The sequence below is a fragment of the Neolamprologus multifasciatus genome, chromosome 9 (assembly GCF_963576455.1).
Source record: "Neolamprologus multifasciatus chromosome 9, fNeoMul1.2, whole genome shotgun sequence".
NCBI lineage: Eukaryota > Metazoa > Chordata > Actinopteri > Cichliformes > Cichlidae > Neolamprologus > Neolamprologus multifasciatus.
The window spans coordinates 20,715,410-20,727,735 of record NC_140447.1 but is presented as its reverse complement, the minus strand read 5'-3'; the positions used below and the strand labels follow the sequence as shown (position 1 = coordinate 20,727,735).

Sequence of the window (12,326 nt, the reverse complement as noted above, 5' to 3'; positions counted from 1 at the left end):
AATAAACTCTGGGTACTCATAGGCTGGAGCGTCAGCATGTAGCCAGTGTGATCCCCATGCAAGATTGGCCTCTAGTCGTATTTTCCTTTTAGCTTTTATTTATTTATTTTGCCTTGCTCACAGAATCCGTCTCCAACTGAAACGCAATTACTGCGCTGTGCTTGTTCACTGTAGGAAAATATATACAGGCAAAATAGACTAATGTTAGATTAATGTACCTAATATGCAAGTAATGAAACATTATTTAGTTGCCTCATCGGCACACTCAGTCTTGCTCTGTCATTCTCCATTGGACTCCTGATGAGCAGCATCTACTGCACAGACACATGATGTGTGGGAGTAACTAGGTCTGCCACATCAACTCTTCCTCAGGTCCCCGAAGGAGTAACCTGGTTTATTCTGGGCTGGGCCAACCGTTCTTCACCCGGGCTGTTGCCATGCAGGGTGGCTGAGGGCAGGGAAGGGTTGCATCATTTTATATGTGACTGACTATCGTTTTCAGTGCTTATAAAAACACATTCTTATTTTTGCACTCAAAAGCATGAAAACAGCTCTTTACTAATCAATCTCTATTCATCACGAACATAAGACCCCAAATTTACCGCATCCATAGCAACATATTCACCCCTTTTAAGGCAAACCTAAACCACTGGTGCAAATGATTGTCTAAACGTTTCAGCTACGCTTTCTTTGTTCACGCCGAGCTTTAGCATGACAATATTTTATAATTTAACATTAATTTGTCAGCTAAAATTACAATTAACTGCTTCCTTGCAGATTTTATTAACTGTAGCTAGCGAGAATGAGCTAATATGTGATGAGACTTTAATTTTTTTATTTTTTTTGTAAAAATATGATATAATAAAAGACTACGACAGGTATCAGCATGCGCACTAGCTAATCTTCCCGTCTTCAAAGAGACCTTGGCGGGTTGAAAAGTCTGTTTGCTGTCAGTTGGGTATTTCTTGCTAAAATTCAAATGATTCCAGCTCAGTTTATTTCCCTCACTTGGTGCAAAAGATGAGGCTAAACTCACCTACTTGTTTAATACTGGAGACAATAAAACATGAAAGCCATCCACTGAATTCCCCTAACTTATTTTAAAAAAAGTAAGATTTTGAACAAAGATGCTTCAGTATGAACTGTAGATTAGGTAGATCATTTAATATCCTTACACATACCATCTGACTTCCTGCCGTCATGTCTCATTTTTAATGCAATGCTTCAAATCTTTACCCTTGTCTTCAGGGAATGCTTTTCTAGACGTTGTTCTAAAAGCATATGTGATTACCTGGGAAATGCATTTTATTTTGATGCAGCTCTCCAAAGTCTGTGGCTTACTGCTATCATAAGCTAGGCTAAAGTACAGCGGATAAGTGCTACATGTTTCCCTCGGGGCACACTATTAAACACTTAACCAACAGTGTGGTATCGATTGGCGGTTATCTTTCCTCCACTCGGGCCAATATTGTCTGAAACATCCACACTTTATTTCAGATTTAAGCTATTTAGGCGATGCTTCTATTGATCAGCAACAAGTGCAACTGCAGCATAAACACCTTAAGTAACCACTACAAAATCCATCATGTCAAAACAATACAAAAAAAAAAATCTGCAAGGACAGAGAAAGAGCGCCAGAGCTCAGGAGGCAAATCCAGGAATAATCATGTATGAAGTGCTGAGTAAAGTAACTGTAAGTATTAAAAGATGCTACAACAGGTTTAACAAAAGACACGAGCTCTTCAGGGGAAGGAAAAATGTAATAATAGAGATTTATGCCCCACAGGCATATTCAACAGGCGGTATGTTTTCATCTGAAAGTCTGATTTATCTTTATTCATTTCTGTATTTCCATGTGGTTTACAGAGTATGCATAAATATAATTATCATTTCAAAGCCACAACTGCCACACAGGAAGCCCAGAATAACCTGTAAACACTTCATTAATCATATCCTGATCACTTTAGCTTTTGTTCCCATACCGTTCCTTATTTGCACACTACATCTGGCCGGACTCGGTGCGTTGATCTGAGTCTATTTATTTTCATAACATGAGTTGCGGCGCTAATATACCTGTTCCAATAAATCTTAATTTGTCTCCTGGGTCCGTCTGCCTCATCCTCTGAATGTACAGTCTTTTGGAAATGCTTTGCTGACTGTCAGCTTTAGTGTTTCCTCATGTTATCCAAGAGCATTAGCTTTCACAGTTTAAATAGCTTTAGCAGCAGCCGGGCGTCTCTCTGTCTGTCACAGCGAGAGGAGAGACGTGCCTGGATTTAGAGCGCTTTACCTTTTTCAGCTGAAAATCTTCTTTATTCCTGCCAACGTGCTGCTTATCCAGTCACAGCTTCTCTTGAACATCACTGATTTATGGGATGGTGCATTTGAGGGCTGATCAATTGATTGATTTTGTGGCCTACTTTATGTATTATGGATTACATTGATTGTGCTTTAATTGCGCTGCAGTCTTGCCACTGCAAGACAGCACATACTGATGTATCGTCAGCTTAATGCTCCCTTAAGCCTCGCAGGAGATCATCAGAAAATCACTGCAAATAGACTTCAGCTGGACGGTTCGGACATTCCTAGATCTGTTCCACTCATAGTGACATATTTTAGGAAAATCATTTTGCCGTTTGACTGATTCCCACGTGTCAACCCTCTGCATACCAAACACATGCTGGGAACCTCCAGGCCTGGAATTAAAATGTTGTTTTTATCTGTCAAAAAAATAGAAGGAAAGAAAAATGTGTTTTCCTCTAAGCTGTCAGCTACAATAACCATTCCTGCTTGTTTTGATCTCCTCAATATTGTAAATATACTCACTAAAGTGACAGGATAATGCTTTGTGATTCATTGTGCATGTGGCTCTGAATGGCTCGGCACCACCTAGATAGACCAGTCAACTGTTATATTTGCCAAACAAGGATTTCTTTGTTGTTAAACACCTGACTTCTATATTTAATGCACTAAATCACAGTGTGTGTGTGTGTGTTTTCATATCTGGTTGCCATCGGGAATGTCCCTGACAACAGAGAAGGAAGTAACATGTGCCATCACCATGGAAACCAGTGAAGGATGCAGAGCATCAAACATTGAACAGTTTTCCGTCACTTGTTATGTCACCAGCCTCCCTTTATTTCTTACATAATTGTCGCTGATAGTGTAATAACTTATAAAAATATATCACAAAACACTCTTATTTTGGGATCATATCAACTGCGACACCCCGGAAAAAAAAAAAAAAAGAGGGATTGATGGCAAAGAGGAAGGAGACAGTTGACGTTCTGTGATGCACACACGTCTGTGATGATCTGAGTCTGTAGGTGGGAAGTTTTCCTCTGCGCTGTTGGAGTTCTTGAAATAACTCCGGAGCGTTGCACCGTGCTGTCTATGCTAATTCACCTCCTCCCACAGGCTTATTCCTGTACAGAGCTGTCATTTAATGATTCACAGGGAAGAGGGGGGGGGAAGCTGGAGAGGGACACACCCGCATCTCGTTAAAACTAAGAATTCAATTTAGAGCATCGTTAGACATCACATTATTATCTTTCACGCAGAATCACTGTAGCCAAAAGAAAACTGCTGTTTCCATTTGCAGCCATTTATATTTGGTGGTATGGCTGTGCTGTAGGACACACCCAATCACTATCCACTTGTATATGGAGAAAGACGGAGTCGGGAGAACCGACACAGAATACTAAACATCTGATTAAGCCAGAGAAGGCGTGAAAAGAAGGGAAAAGGAGGTTCTAGGCTGGAGGTGGGTTGTAAAGTGGCTTGCAGTTATGCAGTAACTTCAGACAGGCCCATACAGCTCAAAATATTGAGCCTCATATAAGACTGGATTGCTAATTGGATGTGTAGAACGGTATCAAATGATTGCACCTGAGCGTAACTTATTTACCTGACTTATTTACCACTAAGCTTGATCTCCAAAAGAGATGTTTCACTCTTAATGCAGAGAGACATCCACTGATCATGGTCATTTCGGCTTTTAATGATTTCTTGTGATTTCTTCTGTTTCCTGCGTACAGTAGCTCAATCTTTGTCTCGTCTGACCATATGTGTCCCAGTGTAGGTTACAGGAAATCCAAAATAAATTCAAATTTGTGCACCCAGTTCTTGTATCTAAAGTCATTAAATGTACAATTATTCCACCCTGGAAAAAGAAAAAGCTAAGGAAAATTCTGACTACTGTCTGTGATTGAAAAATATATCATAAATCGTTTGATTTGCACTTGTCTGTTTTCAGAACCCTAGGCAGAAAGTTGCAGTATGTAGTGGACATCAGTTTTTGCATATTCTTTGTTTCCCGATGTGTCATTAAATATCACTCATAGCATTGATGTTTGCTGTCATTGTCCGACATCTTGGGGCTAATTAATGGGAAGCTGTGGTGCATGACCACGTGCTGATTCACATCATTAAATCACAGCTAATCACAGCGGCATCCCTTACACATACTCTCACGTGGCAGCATAGATGATTGCACACATATGAGTGCACACTCGCGGAGGAAGTAGCTCAGATTGAAACTGCAGGATTCATCTCCAGAGATCTTCTTAGACTTTCCTTTAGTGAGTTTAGCAAACAAGACGCATGGATTTATCTTCCAAGCTGAGAGAAGGTGACAACACGGGTCATTTATATTCTAGGCCTTGCATCTACACACTCCCTCCTGACCCCCGGAGCCTCGGCATCTTTCAGAGGTCTACACCATCCATTGAATTATGGGGCTGATAGGGGCTCTGTGGCGTGGGTTGCCTAGCAACTTGTATTGAGTGAGGCAGGAGGCCTGCTGATAGGGAGATTACTGGGGTTCCCGATAAAGTCCTTCCTGCCATGAACGCCGGCTTATCGTGGTGCTGTCGGAGAAAAAAATGTCAGCTATTAGCTCCCCAAAAACAGGAAATCAGAGGTATGAGGCACAGAAGGTGCCTCACATAAATATAACATTTCACCTGGGCAGCTTTACATCATCAAAGTCACAAAAAAGGGGCTGTAAAATTGTGTGTGTGCGTTTGTTTCTCACTTTAAGCTGTAAAAAGAAAAAACACTCATGAACCTGTTTTCACCATTTTCCTCTCTGTAGATGGAGTGTTTGGAAGGTGCCAAGAACTGGCCGGTGCAGACCTGCACACGTACGATATTTCTTCGTCTGCTCTGCAGCGTCTCAGGATCCTCCTCCAGAAACTGGCTCACAGAGGTACAAACAGCCTGTCCATCTTTGTCCAACTTTCTTTTTGTCTCTTCGGCATCAGTCGCAGCAAATGCCTGTCAACTGCCATGGTGCAACGCAAGCCAAATAAGCCAAGCTGTCTCTTTGGCTAGGCGCAGCGCACCACCAGAGAGCTAGAACAGGTCATTTGACTCATATCAGGCTATTGTTGTGCCCCCATCGCCTAACTCTGGCAGCCAATCAGACCAGCACGTATGCCGCTCAGACATTTAAAGCTAATTTCGTAGATGCGAGGCTGTAAGGTGTGCAGTGTAATCACTTCAGACAGTGTGCACTGCTCACTCACTGGCAGCTGGCAGTGATTTTTTTTATATATATATATTTTTTCATGGCTATACATCTTCAGAGATATATTACATAAGAACTAACTATATGTGCATCTAATTTAGATGGAAATCAGTAGGAATTCCAAATATCTCTTTCATGTTTCCTAACATGGAGACATGCCGGCATTCCTTTGGATTTTGTATAATCAGTGCATCTAATGTGGGAAAATTGATATTCATGTCTTATACTACTTGTGGAGAACAAAGTCTTCTCTTGCTGATACAGTGTGAACGCCAGCGCTAATTAGGAAGCATGAATCAGAGGGGGAAAAATAGCTTAAATTCTGTGTACAATGGAAAATATGAAGCAAACGATAGTATTTCATTTCATGGGCCTGTGATTTAATAATTTAATAGCATGTTTCCTGGAAGCAAATATGTAATTTGGTACTCATTATAAGTATAAATGTAGACACAACATGTTCAGGCAGTACGTTCCTAATTAATTACATCCAATTAAATGCCTGAGCGTGTGCACAGCAGGTCAGATGAACATGCAAAAAGAGGAAACATGTCTACAATTCAGCATAGATGGGAATGTTCATTATAAACTCGTTAAAATGAATAGGTACCAAGAAAATACATGTTTGTAACTGCAGCTATGACCCACCAGGGGGCAGTAGACACCTTTAACACAGACCGTGACCGGCCGCTCAGCCCTCCAAGCGTAATTGGCTTTGCAGGCCACTCTGAGCTTAATATCTTTTAACAGGCGTAAACCAGTGTTGAAAATCATTAAGAGTAAGCAGCCGGCCAGAGAAAATCAAAAAAAAGAAAGAAAAAAAAAGAGGGAGAAAATGGAGTGATGAATATTAAGCCAGGCGAGACCACACATTTATTCTAATTACTGCTTAGAAATAAACAAATGAGAGCGAGGAGGATGAGAAGAGATCCGGTGTGTAAATGTTTTTTTTCTGCTCTGTTTTAAGAGGTGTTTAACTCTTCAGATGGTTTTCATTATGAGACTTCTTCGGTGACCTTGTATTTTAAGACTCCCGACACCACAAACATGACATCATCACTTTGAAACATGCTCGCCCATTCTGTCTCGTAGAATTACATCCACAGACACGGAGCATTATCTTCGGATGAGTCCACAATGCACTGTTAATGCTCGGTGGCACGTTATTCTTATCAGCTCAACAGCTATTGAAGTGTCATCTTTGAGACATCGGGGACCCTTTTTTGAGGCTAGACGGGGTTATAGAGACCATTGTACTGTAACCCAAATTGAAGAGATGAAGGGGAGGAAAAAAAAACATCAATGGAATCGATTTACAATCCTCTTTATCTTGCAGGCAGAAATCACACAATCTCTGCTCAATGCACAACACCAATGTCATTCGGATCAATAGAAACTGACCCTTGTACAAAAGGGCTTGGGTTGTCTGGATGTGCTCCCATTGGCAGAGCACATTGTCTGGTATTAAATTTTCACCACAATACCTCTTGAATGCAAGACGCTGTCATCCAGCTGCAAATGACTTTTATATTACACGTCATCTAAAGCTTAGTTAGTATTCACCGTGCACAGCTGCAGTCTTCCTACACATTTCATATAGCTAGACTGCTGTCATACAGCTTTGGGATCATTACGGCTCTGCTGAATATGTGTGCTGCTGTAGCCTTGGATTGTGTGACTATACACACAGGAGCTAATTCAGTTACTGCAGCGATTTGAATTTGATGTTCAATATATTCAAATGATGAAGTATTTAATTGACCGTTCTCTAAAGCCCTCACTGGAACAGCAATTTTCCAATCACAGCAGTGCTTTCCCTGCTTTGTAGAGGGCAGTGGGTTCTCCTGTGTTTTTTGTGTCATGTTATATTCTGTCCTCTCCTTTGGTCTCTGTTTCACCGGGTGATGGGAGTGGCTAACAAAGCAGATGAACTGAAGGTAAGGTCACAGAGAGAGTGCAATAAAGTTCTCCCAGTAGAAGTTAAGAGAAATAAATCAGCTGAAAGTGTGCCAAAATTAGGTGCAACGGACAACTTCTAGAACTCAACCCATAAACTTGACCACTATCTCTTTTGTGGTCGTCTGCTTTTGATGCCTGATTTATGCCACTGCAGATGTGTCCTGTCGTTTACGAAGGTATTTGTCTGCGGAGACTCTACAGAGAGGTGTTTTCGACCACTGCAGACAGATAGGCAGTCCAAAACTGCCCATCTATCTGCCCACGCGCTACCATCACTGGACCATAATTTCCCCATTAATCGCTACACTGCTCGCAGTGCTTCTGCCCTCGCCACATATACTGCTTTTGTAATCCACATCTCCTCTGTAACAGCAATGCTGAAATTTTAGTTATATTTTGGAAAGGAGGAAGACGTTGTAGAGAGCCAAATCTGGGCAGTAGAGCAGATGGTGGGTGATGACTGTGTTGCTGTGGCCAGAAAAACTCATGCCTTTTAACTATGCTGTGAGCGGGTGCACAAATGCATCGAAGTTTAGGTCGTTTGTACTCAGATGTTTTAAGATGTCCACATTGCCAGTGTAATGGTGGGGGAATCTGGGAAAAACAACAAGCAATCTCCTAGTTGTGCTCCTTACCTGATGCTCATTCTTCATGACCTCCGTTTGCTTTCTGTCCTAAGGCCCAGCTATCATCACCTACGATAATCCGTGGCATAAAACATGGGTTAGTTTAACATAAAAGTTGATACAAGTTTGTAGACCATGGTATTATGAATACGCGCACATGTGCAAGTGAAGCCAAAACTGGACCAAGGAACTAGCTAAAGAACAAAGGAGGAGTTCTCCAAGCAGCACACGACCTTGAAGGGCGGAGAAGGTTTTGCTTTGTTATTAAAGGTGCTGTTACAAAAATTTTGACTGCAACTCATACCTGGGTCTTTTAAACAATCTCTGTCTGAGTCTACCAAAATTCCTGAAGATGCTAGAAGCTTAGTGTCGATAGCAAGCTAGCCCTGGCTAGAGTGAGTGTAGCTCTACTTTTACCTCATTCATTTACACACATAGCAACCGTAGCTATGGAGGAGGAGGGACTTAGCAAGCAGTTGTGCTCCTAGAAGATGAGTACAGTTCATACTAGGTCCAGATCAGTATGCTTTCAAGCGCCACAAGTTAAACATCAGAAAGAATTATGTCAGAATGCAAGACTGGTAATATAAAGTTGATGGAGCATATCAAACTGCAGTAACCTAAAGTTGATTGATTTCGCGACCCTCTGTAGAGCAGCACATAGTCTCATACAGACAAGTCAAATAAGATGATGCACTATGACAGTTGCATTAGTTCTATTGACAGGAATCATCGGTCAGGGAGACTCAGTGACCATAAACTGACATCGTGTCCCTCCAGCAGTACGGAAACAACAGGTTACTCGTGGTCCTGCTTCGGATCCTGCGCAAACCTGCTTTCCTTGACAAACAAGCAACTAAAACTGCTGTTGTTGTTCACCATGTTCCACTCTGTCTGTTCCTTCACAGCCTAGCTAGATAGCAGCGGGGAGAAAAGATACACTTACAGGCTAATGTGCTGCGTGAAAACTGGAGTTGTTATAAGGAAAACACGGGGGATCTACTCAATCATTCAGTGTGACTCTGGCTACTTTCTACTGCAGACTTTGACTCAGAGCAAATTATTTGCTTCAGTTTAACTAAACGTCTTTGCACTCTTGTACTGTAGATGTTCTATGCACCATATAAACATATATTGGCATTTAACTGGGACGAGAATAGCTAAATATAGGTGGGGCTGGAGCTTTGACGCTTTCAGTAAATTTTATTTATTGGGGTGTGAGAGTACTGAGTTCTGAGTACTAACATGAACCCCACAGCAAATGCAGCAGTATGTTACAAATGGCACTCATACAGCATGTGCATTCATATAACAGAGCCTACATTGATTTAATGCACAATGTCAAATTCAGATTGACACATTTCATTTCGACTAATTAAACAGAACTTGCTGCAGTAATTCACGCTTTTTTCTATGAATGCCTTTAAATCAGTTAGTGCAAAGAAGTGAAGGAAAGGGAAAAATCTGCATTTCAAAAAAAGAAAAAACACCACATGAAACAACAAGTCATGTAGACGGGATCCCATCTAATAGGCTTTGAATATTTAGGAGCCCCCCACACACTCCCTCTCCCTCTGTCACACAGAAAACAGACAGGAGGCCAACAGAAATATCTTGCTTGTTTGAAAGCTGTTGCACTAATGGCAAGGCGTTAATTAACTGAGGCATTTGCCTGAGACGGGATGCTATCCTTAACAGGCAAAAAGCGGCAGCACTTGATGATGGAACCTGCTCTTTCTCTGGACTTGCAGATGAATTTGCATGACATTTAGCTCCTCAGTGCCAGGATAATCAGCGGAGAGGTTGATTGAGAGGAGCCCAACCGTAAAGGCCCCACCACTTTTCTCCCTGACTTTTTTTCTTTTATAAAATGGCTCATTTTGATTCTGTAATTTGCGCCGGCATACTTTTTTCCTCAAGTGGGGCCCATCGCACGCAGACAAAACATTGGTATGTATGGAAATGAACGCATTCCCCAGGAGACAGAGGTGTCACAGTCGATGAAGCCGGCCTCATCCTGTTGCGGCGCCATTGCGCATTTACCACTTGAACCTATTTAACCTGCTACAGTAAACTGCAGGTGCCATATGGATCCTTTAGGGCTGAAGCCAGGCCCAATCCTCCTATCGCCCGCTGATGATGGCATAAATGATGATCACCACTGTAATATATAGCAAGTATACACCACACTGCGTAAGCCACGGGTAGTTAACTGTCATTGTTGTACGGATGGATGGCTGAGCTGCGTTCCAGAACAGTGACAACATACGCTGCTTTGTGCTCCATTCACTGCTGCCAAGAATGACTAGAGGCATCTGTAGCTACTCTGCATTGCTCAGATCCTCATCTGGTGCTTATGAATATCTATGAGAATATCCAGCGTGTATGGGTGAGAAACCCGGCTAATGAAGACATTCTGCAGTGTTGAAACGCTCATTCCTTCACAGATTTCTACTTCACAGTCTGTTTCCTTATTAAACCCAAGAGCAGCATTGGATTTTTTAGGTAGACACCTCTTTAGAGTCTGGTAAAAAAAAAGTTAGCTGTGTGGCAGCAATTAATTGATTCTCATTGTAAAACACTCTTACTCTGCAATTGCCGTGTCATCTGTGTGTTCTTGTTTTTAAAATATAATATGGTTGGTGTTTCGTCGCTCTCCGCCAGTGGAATCCTGTGTCTCTTGGCTCATTGGGAATGGGGCCATGTTTTGGGTATCTTTTTTGCTTGGGTAGCTCCATCTGGTCTTGGCACCACTGTGCTTTGCCCCTGCCCAGGAGTTCTGCATCCCAACTATGTGTTGGCAATTAGCAAGGATGTTGGCACGGCGTCAGGCCACTGTGTGACATTCTCCCCGGGCTTGTTGATGGGCTGTGCTGTGCGCGCATATGTGTGTGTGCGTGTCCGTACATGTATGCGCAGACATGTGTCCCTACATGTGTGCACGTGCAGTCATGTCTTTAGTTTAGCTTGTCATAATTTTGGACTTCCTCTGTTCTTTCATCCTTTATCCTTGCTTTTTTGTACCATAATGTTTACTCTGCAATGCTGAGAGAACTACAGTATAACACTTTCTCTGAAGTCTTGTACAGTTGAACAGTTCTTCGTGCTGAACAGCAGAATAGTGTAAGCAACAATATAATAAAACAATCATATTTTAATATTACTTCTTTTTCGTTTTTCTCTTTTTTTTTCTACAGGTTTGACATGGCAGGATGACATCACTCAGCAGGTCATCTCCAGAGAGCTCTCCAAATTGAAGAACATCCCCCTCCACCATCAAACCACCCCTCCAAGCCTCCTGACCACCTACAGCAGCTCCAGAGACAGGAAACTGAGGCCTGGACAAGATGAGTTGACTAGAAACCTTCATAAGTACCTGACGGGACTGGGCCTCCTGCCGCGGGCTGAAATAGATGGACAACCTGGAGTCCAACATGAGGTGGCCAATGTTCAAGTGAGAATCCAGCACTGAGTAAATGTGTAGGAGCTGCTGGGCATCTAAGTGAAATGAACAGTAACAAACACATAAAAATGACCCAAAAAAGCAGAAGGGCTGAAAAAAGGCTTGTGGTAGGATAATGTTAAAGTTAATTCTAACATTTTGCAGAACCTTACATGACAGGTTGATAACGTATGGTGGGAAAGGCATTTAAGAAGCAACTGGATCTAAATGATTGAAAAATGATGAAGAAGGAAGTAGTGTCAGGACTAAAGGTCAGGTTGTCTGCCATTTAATGTGTTTCAAGCTAGTCCTTCAACTTTATGGCAGGGACATACTAAACTGAAATATGCTTTAATGGCTCATGTAAAAGTAGGTGCAACATTATGGTTAGGATTTAGGAATCCATATCGTCCAAGTAAACATAAAGCGTCACATTTTCTTGGCTAAATTATAGAAGGGCCTCTTCCCACTTCTTTTGACAAAGTGTCAGTATTCTCCTTCTGCTGGGGTCGCCCTCTTGTCTTTACTTTGCCTTTGTTTCTTGCTTTATGTCTTCGCTTCCTCTCCCACTGAGCTGGGAGCCTTTTTATACAAAGATCTTCCATCACCTCTTTACATTATTCAGTCCTTATATTTAGGGTGGAACCCCGGCTTTGTGTGAAATGTGCTCTGCATCCTTCATAGCCGAGCTGCTTCCTGCTGCTGTGTCAGTGCAGCCATAATGCAAAGTTGAAGAGTTCAGGACCTTCCTTATTGATGAAATGAGCTC

The 12,326-nt window shown here is 42.0% G+C and overlaps 1 protein-coding gene across 2 annotated transcripts in view; it reads left to right on the top strand.

Annotated features, from left to right (window-relative positions):
* The window catches only part of ptprn2 (protein tyrosine phosphatase receptor type N2), a 148,965-nt gene that overhangs the window by 25,247 nt on the left and 111,392 nt on the right, over positions 1-12,326 (top strand). Inside the window, exons 3-4 of one of the 2 annotated variants that reach the window (XM_085171846.1) lie at positions 5,096-5,209; positions 11,313-11,554. In XM_085171846.1, coding sequence (XP_085027972.1) covers positions 5,096-5,209; positions 11,313-11,554 — 356 coding nt within the window. Of the gene's footprint in view, positions 1-5,095; positions 5,210-11,312; positions 11,570-12,326 lie in introns of both variants that reach the window. The other variant, XM_085171845.1, reaches the window with a different exon arrangement.